The sequence below is a fragment of the Caretta caretta genome, chromosome 3 (assembly GCF_965140235.1).
Source record: "Caretta caretta isolate rCarCar2 chromosome 3, rCarCar1.hap1, whole genome shotgun sequence".
Taxonomy (NCBI): Eukaryota; Metazoa; Chordata; order Testudines; family Cheloniidae; genus Caretta; species Caretta caretta.
This window is the reverse complement of record NC_134208.1, coordinates 159,111,250-159,130,103: the sequence shown is the minus strand read 5'-3', so window position 1 is coordinate 159,130,103 and position 18,854 is coordinate 159,111,250. Positions and strand designations below refer to the sequence as shown.

Sequence of the window (18,854 nt, the reverse complement as noted above, 5' to 3'; positions counted from 1 at the left end):
GTGGGACCCATCCGGGCAGTGCCCCGCAGGTGAGCCAGGACACGACTAATATTTTTATTTGTTCAGCGATTAGGGGCACAACAGTGTGGGGCTGCCTGGCCCTAGCCATCTCTGGGGGTGGAGACAGGGCAGCGGCCGGGTCCGGTTGCGAGGCTGGCTACAGCTGGGGTCTGGTAGGGGCGGACGGCTACAGGGGACCGGTTGCCGTTGGTCTGATCTCGCGCTGGCTGTTGGGCTCACGCCCGCGACCGTTAGCCGCGGCAGAGTCCCCGGAGTGGCCTCGCGCTCCCTCCTGGCCGCTGGCCTCCCCCTCTGCTCGCGGGGAAAGGGAGGAGGGGAGGGAATCCCTCTCGCGCGCGCGGCGTGTCTTTTGTGTTTGTACACACAGCGCCCGGCTCAGAGGTTGCGCGGGGCCAGAGATGAGGGAGGGAGGAAGGGGAGCGGGCGTGGCCAAGCCTTCCCTCCATTGTGCACCATTGGCCGCCTGGCGGAGGCCGGGGCGGGGCCGGGGCGGGAGAGGGCGGGGCCAGGCGGCGGGGACGGCCCTCGCGAGTCAGCCATCTTTCAATTGTGCTCTCAGCCGCCGCCGCCAGCAGCAGTAGCTGTAGCTCCTCCTCGCTTCCTCCCTCCCTGCACGGCAGCCGCTCTCAGCCCAAGCGGACGGGGGTAAGTCCCTGGCTCTCCCCCCAAGACTCCCCGCGCCCCGCCACTCGGCGGGGCCCCCATGGCCGCCCCCCAACCCGCCGCACAAACTTTTGGGGGCCAGAAATCGGTGCTGGGAAGCGGCAGCATCCGGAGTCCCCCTTCTCCTCGCCACCTTCCCCTGCTCAGCCAAGGAGCCTGAGCTGCTCCCTTCCCCAGCCCCCCCAGCCCCTCTTCGCTCGATCATTGCCCCCCTGTGCCCCCCTTACCCCCACTCCAGACCCCCACCAACACCCTCCCCAGCCCCTTAGCTACCTCCTGAGCCCAACATCTCCCCGGATCGGGGCTGGGAAGCAGCTGCAAAGAGGAGCCACTTGCCAGCCCAGGGTAACTCTCCTGCCTTCCTTCCCCTGCTCCCCACAGTTGTTGCTCAGCTTCACCATCTTGTCTCTTTTCTCTGGTCACCGACCATATTTTTTTCCTATTGCCTAAAAAACAATAAAAAAGGAAAGAAATTTGCAAAAGAAACAACCGCAACCCAGTGCATTTTTTTGCATTTTGATTGCAAACTTTTCCCCCATTCCCACTTGATCTGCACCCACATGGTTTGGAGTTCCTTGTATTTTTTGCATTATTTTTTGCAATTTTATTTTTTTCCCTCTTTGCAAAAGGACTAGGGCTGCATTTCGTGATTGTTTCCATTTTGTTCGGGTCTGGGAGATGAGTTTGCCAGTGAGAGGCGCTTGGGAGCGAGGCAGCCTTGGAAAAGCAATTGCACAGAAAGAGGCAGAGAGGCAGCACCAAAAACAACCCCCCCAAAAAGTTTGTTGCTTTCTTGAACTTAAGTCAGACTCTTTTTGTTTGCGGAATAAATACCGATTTGCGTGTATTTGCTTTTTAATTTGCGGGCATAGCCGAGCGATTGCAATGGGCAGGTTGCTTTGCAGAAAGCATTGAGGGGCTGCTTGTCTACTTTCCCCCTCTCTACTGTTTTGAAAGAGGTATTTTTGCTCAATGCAGACTATAAATTGGATGCAAGCCCCCCAGTGTTTTTCAGGTAATATTTGGAGCACTTTTCAGCTGACGGGGGGAGAGCTACAGGGGGCAGTAACAATCTCTTATCTGTTGTTTGAATCGACCTATTTAGGTTTTGCTGCTGCATCGTTCCTGTTTAACGCTTGGGTGAAACTGCATTTTAATAATAATCTGAGGTCTTCAGACACTTAATTTCTTTTGCAATTAGATAAATTAGACCGATGGGCCTTTTTGGCTAGTGTGTGTTCTCTTAATTCAGCAGTTGAAAGGGAAGGATTCCTTTATGTGGCAAGCAGTTACCTAGAGTCGCAGGTTCTGTTGTTAGAAGTGTGGTGTTTGCATGGTACAGAGGTATAATCGGGATCATTTTAATTGTTCAATGTTGTACGTCTTTTGATTCTTGTTAGACAATATTTTTAAGGTGTAAAAGATAAATCTGCATTTCTGGAACATCTGAGCTAGTGGCTAGTTTGTTGCAGTGTGTGATCGCATGGTAATTTTTTACCGATAGGTGTAAGGAAGAGAAGTTTTCAGGAACATGGCTCGTACCAAGCAAACTGCCCGTAAATCCACTGGTGGTAAGGCACCTAGGAAGCAGCTCGCTACGAAAGCAGCTCGCAAGAGTGCGCCCTCTACTGGAGGGGTCAAGAAACCTCATCGCTACAGGTACAGAAATTACCAGGGACAAAGCTTGTGATGCAACATCCCCTTAACCAAACGGAAACGTTTATCGGAGCAGAACTTTTTGCATTGGGGGAACTTTGGTGGTTTTCTTTTTAATTCTTGATCAGGGTGATTTTTACAGTGCTTTCATTATTTCACTACTTGATTATGAACAAGTTTTAAATAATCCACAATATGTTTTATGTTTAATATTTGCACAGTGGCTTAAATTTATTGTGTAGTAATAATAGGCTTATTGAATAGATTATTAATTTTAATTTATATTTATGCAATTAAGACCTCGTTTAAGCTTAAACAAATGTCATCCAAACATGTATGCACTTTGTGATTTAGCTTCTAATTAATTTAAGTATGGTAACAGAATTGGACTGAAACAAACTTTAATGCACAGAACTGATTTTAATTTACTTAAACTGGTACAATTTTGTCTTCACAGCTATTTTGCTATTTAATGAACTGACAGTGTAGTTAAGATATTCTACCATTAGAGGGCAGAACATGTCTACATATAAGCAGAATCTTTGCAAATAATTTTACGTTCAGTTAACCTAAAATGAAGACTTAAATAGAGGAGGAAATAGGTTAGAATTACAGGTAAATCTCTTGCTGACAATTATGTTGTAATAAACTCTTTCATCCGGAAGGATCCTTGCGCAATTAAGAGTTTTAACATACGATTGTTCATCTTGAGGGATGGTCATTGTTATTAAAGTGTGTGTGTTTCCTCTTTGAGAAGAGGAGCAGAAAGGCATTTTGGAAAGTGAATGTAATCTTGAAACACTGCAAATGCATATTTTAAGAATGTTTTAGTCTGCAATCATGGTCCATAAAGTAGTATTAGAGAATACAGATGAGAAGAGGGAGGTGGAAATTAACACTACAGATTAGTAAGTAACTTAAGGCAAAAAACCCCAAATGTTCATAATAAATGAAATATACACAATAATCATGCCAGAAATGAACTGTGTGTTTGCAAAAAGATGGCATTAACATGAATTTTTAGTTAAAACACTAGTGTAAGAAAATTTGATGAGATTTTAAGCTCTTAGAATAAAATATAACCAAGGATATGATGTTTTTCAATGCTGTTTTTATTGTCATAGCTACAGGGTAGGGAGGGAGTGACCTGTTTTTGATGCGAATTAGCTGGTTGAGGTAAATTCTTGGGGAGAGTCTGTGGCTTAACTTGACCAGATAACTCATGTTAACACTACAACTTGCCTTGTCTGCACTAAGTTTAACACATGTTGGTTAGTGTACGTTAGCTAATGTGTTGTACACCTTTTTTCCATGCTGAAGACAAGGCTTTGGAGGGCCTATTCTTGTTGCTTATCCATAGATGGAATGCCTGTTGAAGTTAATATATGAGTGATGAGATCAGGCCCTCTTTGTATGTCAAGGTGTTTTTGTGTTGTAAATACTGAGATGCTTCTAGTAAAAACAGAGCATATACAAAACGTTCCTAGTTCAGATTAGAAGAACATGGGTTATTTGATATTCTAAAATGATACCGAATATTTGTAAATGTTAATTATTTTTTTATTAATTAAAAGGCCGGGTACTGTGGCTCTCCGTGAAATCAGACGTTATCAGAAGTCTACTGAACTTCTGATCCGCAAACTTCCCTTCCAGCGTCTGGTGCGTGAAATTGCTCAGGACTTCAAAACAGATCTGCGCTTCCAGAGCGCTGCTATTGGTGCTTTGCAGGTAAAATTTATTGGAAGACTGATTTATTTTTAGGCCTAATTTAAAAGAATTTTTTTGTGCATGGATGTCTGTAGATGAGCTTGTGAAACTCATGGCAGTGGTCGTACTGCTTAGATTTGTATGCATCTGTATTCATATTCAGAAGGTGGTTAAATGATGTCCCTGTCTGCTAGTGTGGATTCCTAATAGTTTGAGTACTGTTTAACAAAATGAGTTACCTGGTGTTTCCTTATGCAAATATCTAAAAACATCACAAAGAACTAAAGAAGCATCCCTAACTGAAACCTCTAATATCTTTTAAAAAATAATTTAAACAGATTAACTCTTAGAGTACCTTGATTGCCTGAAAAAAGATTTATCATGGAAATAATTCATCATGACGAGAGAAGAACTGCTGAAATATTGCTGTAAATATGCACACAAACTAATCTGCAGTAACTTTTATATAAGTATCCTTATGCTGGTAAAACATGGAAATGACTTAAAAGAATATTTTCTTTAGAGCAGTAGCTGATAGGGCCATACTGTTGCCTTTGTTACTGTGGGGGAGAGGATGTGATAGGTCAGTTACATAAACTCATGTAATTGGCTGGGCTGTTTCGGTGGTTAGTCAAAATTTCACTCGATTGGTGGACTTCAGAAGTAGACAGGTGAATTGATGCTACTGTGTTCAACTCCCCCGAAGTAATTAACTTTTTGTTGTTGTATCATTTATAATTTGATAACATAATCTCGTCAATAAACAACTTTATAAAAATGCCATAAATATATTATTAAAATTGGAAATAGCTCTCAAAAAATCTCTTACCTTATCAAATGCAGAAATAGTACTTTTCTCATAATAAACTGAGATAAATGTTCTATTCCTTCCCTCTCACTTAAATTTTGTAATAATTAACATCTTTGAAAGCCAAGCTCTTTGAGAGTAGATAACCTGTGTGTTTATAACTTAAGGTTTCAGGACACTCAAAAAACTTCACTGAGCACACATTTAGGTAACCAGGGCTTCCTAAAATACAGTTAGTATAACAATGATTAATAATTGCAGATTTGCTAGCATTTCAGTTATGTACCACAAGGTATATTGAGAAATTGGTGGCTTTTTATTGATCCTGCTCTTGGATTTATTTGGGCAACTTAAATCCTGAATTGTTCATTTTTTGTTACCTCTGCACATAAAAATAGTTTGACAATTTTCAATATTAAATTTTAATACAACTGTAACTTAATCATATAACTGGATAAAGCTGCTAATAGAATTATATTATAGCAGGGGTGGCCAACTGTGGTTTGCAAGCTGCATGTGGCTCTTTTACAATTAGTGTGGCTCGTGGTGTCCCCCTCCATGTCTTCCCCTCCCCCCCCATTCTCTATCTACCAGATGAGAGGGGAGCTCGGGGCTTTTGCCCTGTGGCAGCATAGAGGGGTTAGGGGCTTCTGCCAGAGACAACTGGTGCCTGCTGAGAGTTGGGGAGGGACAAACCTTTAAATTGTGCCCCGCAACAGCTTGAGGCATGTCCCCAAACCTCAGCAGCTCTTCCCTGCAGCTCCCAGGTGTTAGCTCCGCTGCATGGAAAGGCAGCAGCATAAGGAAAGGTTCTCCCTGCAGCTCCCAGCTGTTTGCCCGCTGCCACAGGCCGCAGCTCCCAGCTTGCTGGCTCCAGCAGCTGTTGTGCAGAGAGGGGGCCTGGCGGCACCATGTGACCAAGCAGGGCCAGCAAATCCTGGCAAAAATCTGGGGGACATGACCCGCCAAGCCTCCCCATGCGTTGCCTCTGGTTTCTGCCCAATGTAGAGGGGGGTCTCGGTGTTTCAGCCCTGCGGAGCATACCTGCTGAGGCTTGGGACTTCAGCAGGAGTGGGGCTGGAGCCCTGACCCTAGGCAGGGTTCTCCTGCAGGGCTGTAGCCCTGAGACCCCCCTCTCCCGTCAGGGCTGAAGTCCAAAGCCCTGACAGGCGCATCCCAACTCTTAAACTTCTGAAGGTTATTGTATGCAGCTCGGGGGGTGAGTAAGTTTGGCCACTCCTGCGTTATAGCATCCTTTCTTCTCTTCTCATTGTGAAAAATAGTAGTGCCTACTTGTCTTGTTAAAGTTCTGTGTTCAGGTAATTAGAAGGACGAAATGTTTCAAGTGGGTGGCTTGTCTCTAAATGATTTTGCTTTATTATTTCTAAGCAAACGTCTGTGGTTCTGACCCATAAATGCTTAACTTCAACAGCTGATTTTAGTGGGGCATCACATGCTTAAAGTTAAGCATTTGCATAATTGTGGGCTTGTGGCGTGAGGCTTTTAAATCCTTAACTGGTGTTTTAAAACCTAGTGGGAGATTCTCAAGATTTTGGGGTTTGTCTACACTAGTTTTTTTAACCTGGAATTAATTGATTGCAAATTAACTCAAGGCTGCTAAAACACTTCAAAGGCTAATTTGGACATACCCCTTTTGTTTCAGGATAGAAACCTTTGGTTTACTCTAGTGCTCAGCGTAATGGTAATCTTGCAAGGCAAAAAGGGCATGTGTGTTTGTTTTTTCCAATCCTGTTAGCTCATCCTACTTACCTGAACATGATTGAAAAGCCCTATTAAGATGCAGGATAATTTGTATTGAGGCTATGTTGTAAACTGTGTTCCCTTCCCCCACAGGCTTTAACTTGAGCACTTCGCTATATGTTAAAGGCAGCGTGTCTGGTCTACACTAGGCTTTTAACATATGTTCGGCCTTGTTGTCGGTAGGAAAAGCTGTGTGCTGAACTCAAAATAACTAATTCCAGGAAAAATCCTAGTGAGGAAGGGTAGTTTTCACTTGAATTAGCAGGTCAAGTTAAAGAAGATGTGGGAGCCTAAGCACCTTTTGTTCGTCGAGACACGCCTTTACTAGTGCTACAGTTGTCCTATTATTCCATGCACAAGTACAAGTCAAAAGAAAGTTCAGCATCAATCAATCTACTGTGTGAAAACTTTAAGCAGTCTTCCAAATTTGCTTTACAGGTATAGAAGCTGAAGAGCATCTGTATTGGCTTTGTACCTGTTTCTGTATTTTGCATTTTAGAAGCTAACTTGAAGGTTACTTGATGTTAGAATTCAGACTCTTGCTCACTTCAAACAGTGTAAGCTGTTCTACTGAGTTTAGTATCACTCTGAATCATCATAATGGGCTTAAAGTTCCTAGTCAAAGTATTTTAAAATGATTAAATATTTCTTTATTTAATTGTAGGAGTACTGTTGTAGCTATAATACTTCCCAATATCTTATGTTTTGGTCAAAGTATCTCTGTAATCATCTTCCAGAGAATATCCGCTAAATAGCAGAGGTATACCAAACTTTATTTGGCTGAAAGTACAGAAAATCATTATCTGTGGAAATAAAAGTAATACAGGTTGGCTGTTTGTAGGGAAGCAGTGAGAGAGACTGCCACACTATTGAAAATACTAAACTGTTGCTATCTTTAATAGATATGTTCCTAGACTTACGATTACTTGAGATTCTGTCATGGACTCCTATATTCTTTTAGGTGCTGTGTGTGTAAAAAGTCTTTAACTCTTTGTTTCTTCTATAATAGGAGGCAAGTGAAGCCTACCTGGTTGGCCTGTTTGAAGATACCAACCTCTGTGCTATCCATGCCAAACGTGTCACAATCATGCCAAAAGATATCCAGCTAGCACGCCGCATACGTGGAGAGCGTGCTTAAACTCCACTATGGTGGGTTTGTCCTTCTCAATACAAATCTCTTCTTCCTGTTATTGGTAGTAATGAACGTTAGATATTTTTTTTCCATGGGGTTAAAAGGTACCTAAGTATATGGTTGCAAATGGAAACATAGGGGACAGAATCGGGTATTGGCAAGTTTTTTTTCCATTTTCATTTGTGTGTGGATTTTTAATATAAATGCGGGGACATAGAGCATTAATGCAGTCAAAAATGTTTCAGTGAACAAGTTTCAACAATTCAACTTTATAGCAATTATAAATAAACCTGTCAAATTTTTCTGGACAATGCCAGCATTTGGATTTTTTTAAAACAAGTAAATTTCTTATCGATGGCAATTAAATGGTGTTTGTAGCATTTTTATCATACAGTAGATTCCATCCATTCGCTATACTTTTCTAACTGAGTTGTCCTACATGCAAGTACATGTTTTTAATGTTGTCTGTCTTCTGTGCTGTTCCTGTAAGTTTGCTATTAAAATACATTAAACGACACCTGCTTTTAGTCTTGTTTTTTAAACCTTCTACTTGGATCGTCCGAGAGTGGTTCAATGTGTAGGGTTTTGGACAACTTTTCTACCTATTCCTCTTCCTGTTCCAGGTTTAATACTGAAAAGTAACATTTCCAGCATTGTTTTAACGTTCACTCAGGCCCAGAAGAGTGTGTCCTTGCAATAACTGTGAAGTAACTGCTTTTTTTAAAAAGAAAAAAGTTTCCTCACTGGTGGAGGAAAGTGGAGCTTTGAGCCTCTAATCAAAAAGTGTTGCTTAACCCTGAAGTGATAAGTGTATTAAAGAGGTAAAGAGACTGGGATGTGGAAGTAGTATGGAAAGCAAGAAGAAAGTCATTGGGTAAGAGTTCTAAATTTCACTATATATTTTTAAAAAAAAAAAATTGTTGGTAATTTGACCTTTTTATTTTTTTTTTTTACTTCAATTAAAAACTGTTCATGCAGAGTCTGGAAGTAAACCTTCAGTCCATGCAGAACATAATCAAAAGAACCTAGGGCAAACCAAGGTAAAATATCTTTTTTTTTTTTTTTAAATTCATCTCCTCCCCTTCACCACCACCCCCACTCCGCCCACCATCTCATTCTCAACCAGGTAATGTTTACTTTGTTTTGATGAGTGCCTTTTTTTGAACAAAGTTCTTTGCCCTGGTTGAGAACTCAGCATATGCACAATTGCTTGTAATTCCTACTCCCTGTTCAAAATAATAATATAGTACTTGCATGATAAGTCATCTTTTTTTAGTTTTGATCTCTCATGCAAGTAGTGAATCAAGCTGGGTAGGTACTGCAAATGCTCATATTGGAGTATCAGTTTTATTTTTTTAACTCTCCTTGATTGTGCCTCTCGTTTATTTTAAATGACTGTTCCAGCAAAAAAATTCTAGCTGAAACTGCCTTCTGTAAGACTTGATTAATTTTGAATTCATAACAGTGGTTAACTTCATTGGAAACTTGACTTTAAGGATTCTTCTCATCGAGCTGAGGAAGAACATACCACATTACTCGTTTCTAGTCAACAGCTCTAATATCTAACTAATTTCTGCTCTGTAATTCATTTACAGGTAATAATCGGAGTGAAATTCTCCCCGTGCAGAGTCCCTACAAAACCTGTGTGCCCCTGAGTCCCTCAAAAAAAGGACTTCATGGCACAGAGGCTTTATGCAAGCTCTTAGCACAGGGGTGGGCAAACTACGGCCTAGGGACTGCATCCGGCCCTTCAGACATTTTAATCCAGCCTTTGAACTCCCACCAGGGAGCAGGGGTCCGGGGCTTGCCCCGCTGTAACCGGAGAGCAGGGTCAGGGGCTTGCCCCACTCCACGCATACCGTGGCTCCGCACGGCTCCCAGAAGCAGTGGCATGGCCCCTTTCTGGCTCCTATGTGTAGGGGCAGCCAAGGGGCTCTGACCGCCCTCAGCGCCACGGCCAATGGGAGCTGCAGGGACGGTGCCTGCGGATGGGTCAGGGTACAGAGCTGCCTGGCCGTGCCTCCGCATAGGAGCCGGAGAGGGGACATGCTGCTGCTTCTGGGAGGTGCTTGAGGTAAGCGCCACTCAGAGACTGCACCCTTGACCCCCCGCCCATGCCCACACCCTCACCCCTTGCCCCAGCCCTGATCTTCCTGGCTTCCGAACCCCTTAGTCCCAGCCTGGAGCACCTTCCTGCACCCCAAATCCTCATCCCCATCACAGAGCATGCACCCCCAGCCAGAGCCCTTACCTCCCAACCCCTTGCCTCAGCGCAGAGCCCCCTCCCGCACATTGAGCTCCTCATTTCTGGCCCCACCACAGAGTTTACACATCAAGTCAGAGCCCTCACCCCCTCCTGCACCCAATTTTATGCGCATTCATGGCCCGCCATACAATTTCCACACCCAGATGTGGCCCTCAGGCCAAGAAGTTTGCTCACCCCTGTCTTAGCACAAGGGTGAACTTCATCTTCTGCAGATACCTTCAAACAGTAGAGATTCATGATCTGTTTTGGCAGTTCCTGAAGAGAGAGAGCCAAAACTTATTCAATAAATCATGTTTATAACTTGTCCAGCTCTAGCAGTAATGAATACTATCTGCCAGCATTGTTCAAGTCTCTTAATGGAGTAGCTTGTCGAGGAAAAGTAATGCCATACAGTGTAGTTAGAGCAGATCATTTGATGCTAAACCTGTCCAAATCTGTGAACCAAATATCAATTAACATTTGATTGACTGTCTTAGAAGAACCAAACCAAGGTGAGCAGCAAAGATTATTTAACTGAATTGAAATTTCAAGCCTGCCCTCTCTGCACATACGTCTGGTAAACTCACTTTAACACAAACAGCCTATATTCAGAGATCAACTGCCTGCAATGTCATATAGTTAGAGCCCTACCAAATTCACGGCCATGAAAAATGCATGGACTGTGAAATATGGTCTTTTGTGTACTTTTACCCTATACTGTACAGAATTCATGGAGACCCTGCATTTGAGAAATGCTGGTCCTGACCCAAAAGGGAGTTGGGTGGGGTGGGGGGTCACCAAGGTTATTTTAAAGGGTTGTGGTATTGCCACACTTCTGCGCTGACTTCAGAGCTGGCTGTTCAGAGAGCAGTGGCTGTTGGCCAGGCGCCCAGCTCTGAAGGCCGTGCCCCGCCAGCAGCAACGCAGAAGTAAGGGTGGCAGTACTATACCATGCCACCCTTATTTTTACATTGCTACCTTCAGAGCTGGGTGACTGGAAACCAACGGCTGCTGACTTGAGGCCCCAGCTCTGCAGGCAGCAGCACAGAAGTAAGGGTGGTGGTACCATACCAGGCCATCCTTTCTTCTGCGCTGCTGCTGGCAGTGGCTGTGCCTTCAGAGCTGGGCTCCCGGCCAGCAGCCGCCGCTCTCCAGCTGCCCAGCTCTGAAGACAGTGCAGTTGCCAGCAGCAGCACAGAAGTAAGGGTAGTAGTACCGCAACCACACACAAACACCTTGTGACACCCTCTCCCCGCCACCCCTAAACTTAGGTCAGGAGGGACCCCTACAATTACAACACCATGAAATTTCCGATTTAGATAGCTGGAATAATGAAATTCATGATTTTAAAAATCCTATGACCGTGAAATTGACCAAAATGGACTGTGAATTTGGTAGTAGGTCCCGACCTATATTTGAATTTCCAGTTTATATACATCAGCTGATAACACCTAAACTGGTTAATCCAATTTTCTGTAGCTGGCAATGACATTGGCTATTTTCCTATAACTTGAACTCAGGTATTGGTAGGTAAAGGAAGGGAGGGACTTAAATTCCCCCCCACACACACACACACACCAGAAAAATAAGTCTAAATGTGTTGGTATGGGATATCAGTACATATTTTTTAATTGGGTTGGGGAGAATGGAATGATAAGGCACCAACTGACTATAGACTGCAAAACATTCTCTCATAAAGAATTTAAACATTTTATTTAAAGCTAATAAATTAAAACAAAAGCCTTAAATTGACCAAGAGAATTCAGAATGGAAGGAAGGCTGATACCCAAACCTAAACTTGCCATGTTTTTCTTGCAGTCAGTATTGAAGCATGTAATGTTAGACTGTTCTCAGATTCTTGCATCTTTCCAAAGTGCTAGTTACAACTGTTACACCCCTAAAGAAGTGGTGTGCAGTGAATCCTGGTATGATTTGTTAGGAGCATATTTTCCCCCCCAAATCTTTTATTAAAAGAGCTTGTAATTTGAATATTAAGTACCTTTCCCCTGTAAAAAGAAAAGGAGTACTTGTGGCACCTTAGAGACTAACTAATTTGCATCCGATGAAGTGAGCTGTAGCTCACGAAAGCTTATGCTCAAATAAATTGGTTAGTCTCTAAGGTGCCACAAGTACTCCTTTTCTTTTTGCGAATACAGACTAACACAGCTGCTACTCTGAAACCTTTCCCCTGTAAGTTATTCCTGTGGAAGTTTGGGCCTTTAGCTTTCTGCCCCCATTGTAAAGAAAGCAGTAGATTTGTGAATATAATTTACACCAGAGTATTGCTTTACATTAAATTGTTTCTATAGTGTCCCCCTCCCACTTTGCCCTTTCAATATTTACCATGAGAAGCAGCAGAAGAGTTCCTTAATTGATCTGATTTTTTTTTTAAGTAAAATGATCTTACCATAAGACAAGTGTCACTCACTTTTTACAGACTTGCACTCAGTATTAATAAGCTACATCATCTCCTAGCTCAGTGAATATGCAAATACTAAATAAGTAAATCTAGGTGCCTAGTCTCATGAGAATGGACAGGAAATGTGAAGTCTCCAGTTTTTTTTGTCTGCTCTTGGAATGAGATCTACATGGATTTAACTTTTTTTTTTTTTTACCCGTGTGGAGAGAATCAGGCTGTAGACTAGGGAGTTCTTAAAGTAGTGTGTGAGCTTCATGTTCCATCCATTCACTTCACAACAATTTTTTTTAGTAGGATGGCATGCGAACCTATAAAGCTTAAGAGCCACTGTTCTAGATCCTTCTCAGTGTAACGTCTCTAAGAGCCATGATGACAGTGACTTCCTTGCTGGATTGGGAATTTGCCTTAAAGACAGCTTCCACAGTGCAGGAGGGCTGGGAGCACAAACATGCTGGTGTTAATTTAAGTACAGAAGTTGCTTAGGGAGAGAGGACAAAGCTGCTGCTGTTGCTAGCTTTTACCCACTCCTTCCCACTGCTGTAGCACCCCTGCTTTTGGTGTCAGGGAAGGAAAACAGTATTAAGGCACTGCTTCAGCTTAGGCCAGTGGTCCCAAAACTGTGGGGTGTGCCCCCCTGCATAGGGGCACGGAGGAACATTCAGGGTGACACACAGCAGGACCTGGGGCAGCCCTCATGGGATTTGGGGAGGGAACGCCGCCCTGCCCTGCCCTGCCCTGCCCTGCCCTGCCCTGTCTTCAGCCGCAGCCCCATCCCCAGCTCTGCCCTCATTCCATCTGCCCCCAGGCCAGCTCTACGTAAGGCCCCAGCTCCAGCCCTATCCCCAGTTCTGCCCCCAGCTCTGCCTTCAGCACAAACTCCTCTTCTGAGCCAACTGGGCAGTAATGGAGGGGTGGGGCATGACAGGAAAAGTTTGAGCACCACTGGTCTAGGCTGAGAGCTGCTAGATGTGTGTACACTCTACTTGTAGAAGGGATGTGCATTAAATAGCTCTACCAGGTCTGCTAAGTTTTAAGATGCTGACCTTGGTTGTGTGTCCTTTTCTAAGGTGGCTAGTGTTTCATGGCAATCCATTCCTAAAGTGGCTTAGCAGAGTGCAGCTCCAGTCACTCCTTCAGTTGGGAGACAGAATAGTACTGCTGCTCAGTATACATGCAAAGTGTTACAAGTAACTCAAGAAATTATATTTTGATCAGTGCAATGCCCCCCCCGCACATTAGCACACAGCCATTGTATTGTTTGACTGGGGTGAGCAGCAGCTACCAGTGGGTCTGGTTGCCCTCTATGTATGCAATGTGGGCATCAACTGCAAAGAAATTCATACTATAGTTGAAAAGACTGTTAAAACTCAGTGTAGTTACTGAATATACTGGTCTCTTTACATTAAGAAAATACCGCTGTTAAAAAGCAAAACAAAGAAGTTGGCTGGAGTTCTCCCTCCTGTTGCTGACAGGTGAAGAAGTAGTTTAGTTATTTCCCCCATATAACTTCCATTGGCTGATAACTGTTAAAACGTTTTATTACTGTCAAAGTTTTTAATTTTCTTCTGATAAAATCAATGAGCCAGCCCTCTGAGAATAAAGAAATCTGTGCTCCTTGGGTGAGATCAGTCATGAGGAAGCTATTTGCAAAATAATCTAAATTCACTCACTTGGTTGTGCAAAAGTGTCCCTCTAAAATAGCTCCCATGAGCAATGGCAGGTGTGTGATCTGAGTCCTGTAGCTTTATACTTTAACTGGACATACAAACTAATTTTAACATGATTTTAAGGGGTGTTGCTTCCTGTACCAATTTTAAAAAATAGTTTTCTGTAACGAAAGGTTGCTTGTGGGAGGGAGATAGAGACTGAGGATACAAATTGTTGGTGCAGGGGTGTGAACGTTCAGTAGGAACAGGTCTGTGACCACCATATGATCAGAATACAGCAACAGCTTTTGTTTAGTAGTAGCATAGTCTTGTCTAACATTTAACTTATCCAACTCCCACTTTGTAGAACTGCTTTTAATTAAACTAACAAGGTATTAGATAAGTCTCTGTATTTGCTTACCGGTCTTGTATGATACCACGTCTGGCACCCTGGGTAACAGAGAGGCTATGATTGAGTGTGCATAAAAACTGACCTGTTCTCACATCCCCAGAAGGGATGGTCTCTCCATGTTAGGGTTCAGGTGCACAGGGCACTCTTAGGCAAAATTGTCCTGCAGCTGCTGCCTGTGAAGCATCTGTTTATGTGGATAAATGTAGAGTTGCCATTCCAGCATGTTTCTCAAGCACTATGCTTTTTTTTTTTTTTAGTCTGTTGTAAAATCCTTACCAATGTCTGGTGCTAACGGAAGAGCATCTCCGTGTTCTTTGGAGTCTAGAACAGCCAACAATTAAAAAGAAATAAAGATTTTTTTGAAGTAGCAGAGTTAAACATGACCTATCTTTGGCATTTTCTATGTGAAAATTCACTGAACTCTGTCTGTCCACGGATGCATGAAAATGTAATGTTTATAAAAAGAAAAGGAGTACTTGTGGCACCTTAGAGACGGCTGTTACTCTGAAACCAATTTTTATAAAGAGACTTTAGAGAATAAATTATGGATCATCCTTTGAATTCTCAATGAATGGTTCGCATTTAGGGTTGGGGAAAGGTCTGATATTTCTTATACACAAATATTGCCTTGTTTGACACTGAAATAAAAACAGAAATATTGCATTGTCTGCAAAACATGCAAATGGGGCATATCTGCAACAAAGGCACAAGAAGAGTAATGGAAATTAGAAGGCAGTGGTGTCATTTGCCTAAAAACGTTTTGGTGAAAGCTTAGTGTCCATCTAAAATTTCATATTTAAAAAAACCTGGTTAGAATGTAGGTTTCTGAAATAAAGTTCCCCGTTGTAGACAACAAAAATTAAATAGGTAGGCTATTGAATCATAGCTGCAACTTTGCTGCACGCAGGGGTTAAATTTATTATCATGTGAACATACACTAAGGGATGAGTTTAACCTAGTAACTATTGACTTCAGTAATTACCATGGGGATGAAAATGAACTGGCCCACTGCCTGTTAATTGTCACAAATATGTTAGATTCCTTTCAATGTTTAAATACCTGTGAGCAAGGCATTTAAGAGCATACATTCCTGAACAATTTTACTTGGTCACATTTCCCCTATACGTTTTATGAAGACTCAGACATTCCAGAAAATATGCTGCCAGAAGAGCTAAATTAAAAGCAAGGTGTCCATATTTACTAAATTAACATGCCAAATTCAAACATAAAATGTCCAAGATTTTATACATCTATTAGAAACTAATTGCGTGTAATGTGAAAGAAACTGAAATATAAAATTGTTAGTGTCTTTATGATTCTGCTGTATCAAATCCTTCAGATGGTATAGACCTTGACAGCAGGACTAATTAGTTACCAAGAAACTTTAGGCCCAAAATGTTAGCCTGTCTTAAATGTATAAGAAACTCAATGCATTTAAAAAATTTATTTTAGTAAAAATAATTGTTGGATTTGATCACCTCATGTGCAGGATTTAAAGCCCAACATTTCGGCACTGGGCTAGTACATTAGAACCTGAAAATAACTTACTTTGTAACTTCAAACTCATTAGTTTGTTTTCACTGTCTAAGCAAAGTGACTTATGAAAAGTTAGCCAGCAATAGAAATAGTGAAAAATGAACTCAATTTTTAGCAGTATTGTATTTTACTATATAACTGTGTTGTATTAACAATATAACATGGTTAGTATCAAGTATTAGTAATAAGGATTTTTTAAAAAGTATAAACAAGTTACTGTCCCAATTCAGCAGTCTACAAAGTTTTATAAAGCTGGGTCTCTGGTTTGCTGTTTTCCCAGAACGTCTTTATATTTTTGAAGAGCAAACTTTTGTGTTCTGATTAGTCAATGCAAAAATGGAACAATGGAGCTAATAATTATTAAAATATTAGTAAAATTATATGTAATCCGCCCACCAATTTGGGTGAAATTTGGGTTTTGGTGAAAACTTAGTGTCCATCTGAAATTTCACATTTAAAAAAACCTGGTTAGAATGTAGGTTTCTGAAATAAAGTTCCCCGTTGTAGACAACAAAAATTAAATAGGTAGGCTATTGAATCATAGCTGCAACTATGCAAAAATGGAACAATGGAGCTAATAATTATTAAAATATTAGTAAAATTATATGTAATCCGCCCACCAATTTATTCAATATAAATTAAGGACTACAGGCACAACATAAATTGACTGCAAATGTTTAGACATGTGGTAATCTCCTATATTGTTTGATTTATGATTTAATTATTCATTGTTTTATAAATGTAATTGCATGGATGCAAACTGTGCTCCATTGACAAGTGAACGCACGAGGCAGCAGTGAGGCAGGATTCGGGGAGGGCATAGAAGCCTTGTCATGTAGGACCAAAAAGGCGGCTGACGCTGCCAACATGCTGAATTCAGGAAGCAAGACTGACCTGGAAATAACAAGGAGGGAAAAAAAAAAAACCCCAGTATGTGCCTGACTGTGATATTAGTGACTTCCTGATAATTTTACCAGATAGCGACTATCTGCTGAGATGGGCATTAAATAGAGAATGTCAGAGTGGAGAGCAAGCTATCAGTGTGAGTTAAATTCTCCTCTGCAGAAATGCAATATCTGCTGGTATCTGGTAATCGGCAGATGGTATGTGAGCATCTGCAGGGGATAGTGATTAGTATATAGCAGGAGGAGAATCGAGAGGGAAACTAGGGCAAAAGGACAAGAATGAAAAGGAATTTGTAAGGGTCCTTCATCAGGATGATTAAAGACTCTCATAGGACACCATGCTGAAGTCAAAGGCAAATTTCCACTATATCTGTTTTGATAGTATCCTACCTTTATATAGTGCTTTACATGCCAAAACCTTTTACAATCATCCGTTTACACTGGCAGCACCTGGCCCGCAGTCAGTCAATGCAGTCCCAAAAGTAGGCAGAGCCAGCATAGTAAGCGTGAGGTGAGGCCAGCCAGAAGGGTGATATACTGTTTCCATGCTTTCCCTTAACAATCTGCTGGAATATAAAGTGGCCTTCCTTGGCCTGAACTTTCCCTCCAACATAGCTGCTTCGGGGTGCGAGTGGGGCTTGTAGCCCTTACATCAGCAAGGAATGAATCTGTGTCTTTGTATAATCATATCTCACATCACTGAAATATTATCACCTCTGGGGTGCAACATGACATCCATTCTGCACCAGCAACATCACACATTTTTTAGGAAGGAAAGTGAAGAGCAATTCATGCAGCTGAAACACAGACTTCGTTTCAGATAATATATAAAATGATGTGAATTATGTCAACAAGTGGGTGAAAGGGAAACTACATTGGTGAGGGGGTGGAGGAAGATGCACGCTATGGTTTGGGAGGGCACTACTTCATCTTACACTTTCTGCCACCCTCTGAATAGTTGATTTTCCTGCTACACCCATTTCTCTGAGTCCCACAGAGTATGTTACCCCAGTTTAGATTTTGGATCTGGATCTGAATTTCCCCAAGGTTTGGTAGCTTCAGATTCAGAATTTTGGTTTCACCTTGTCTCTATGTCTGTTGCACTTCTATCACTTCCTATAATGAGCAAATGTGTGTAACTCTTCTCAAGTCATTTTGAGTAAAAGGATTAAAACCCTTAACATCATGTACATTGCAGATTTAACTCTAGAAATTAGAGTTCTCCCTTTCAGTTCAAAATACTCTCAGTAGTGGGAAACAATAAATCCCCTTTGTGAATCTCACCCCATCAATGACTAGAGGTTTCTGGTCAGCATTTGCCTGCACTTCATGACAATCAGCACTGCACAGGCTTGAAAGACTGATTAGTGCAGGTTTGCTGCCAGAGATGAACAACAAGGGGTTGTGTTCAGCAAAAGGTCACTGCTATGTGGTTAAGGAGACTTTGTGGTCTTCTACAGTTTGGCTGCGGAGGTGTCCATGTCAATTTCAGGACCTGAAAATTGCTGCATCCCACCTATAGGTTCATAGATTTCAAGGCCTGAAGGGATTATTATTATGATCTAGTCTGATCTGCATGTTATTGTAGAATAACATCTGTCTGAGTTGGAGCATATATTTTAGAAAGCACTTGATTTAAAAAATCAAGTAACAGACTCCACCACATCCCTAGGCAAGTTGTTCCAATGGTTAGTCACCCTCAGGGCAAAAAATTGTTCCTTATTTTTAGTCTGTAGCACTCATACCCTGTCACACACTTGACTAGATGACAGCCGGAAATCACACTTTCTCCTTCCCTCAAAAGTCCATGAAAAGAAACTGGGCCATAATGATACATTATTTATCACAGATGTGAAGTGCTTCAGTGTGGTATCTGGGTACACTTTACATGGTTAATTACAAGCAATATTTCCCTACTAGAAGGAGCAAAACCCCTATAACCA

The 18,854-nt window shown here is 42.0% G+C and overlaps 1 protein-coding gene across 1 annotated transcript; it reads left to right on the top strand.

The window, feature by feature from the left end:
* Positions 1–530: 530 nt before the first annotated feature.
* Positions 531–8,265, top strand: H3-3A (H3.3 histone A). Its single transcript, XM_048843346.2, has 4 exons — positions 531–666; positions 2,189–2,343; positions 3,915–4,068; positions 7,626–8,265. The coding sequence occupies exons 2-4, from the start codon at positions 2,216–2,218 to the stop codon at positions 7,752–7,754; spliced, it is 411 nt and encodes a 136-aa protein (XP_048699303.1). The 5' UTR covers positions 531–666; positions 2,189–2,215; the 3' UTR covers positions 7,755–8,265.
* Positions 8,266–18,854: the final 10,589 nt, after the last annotated feature.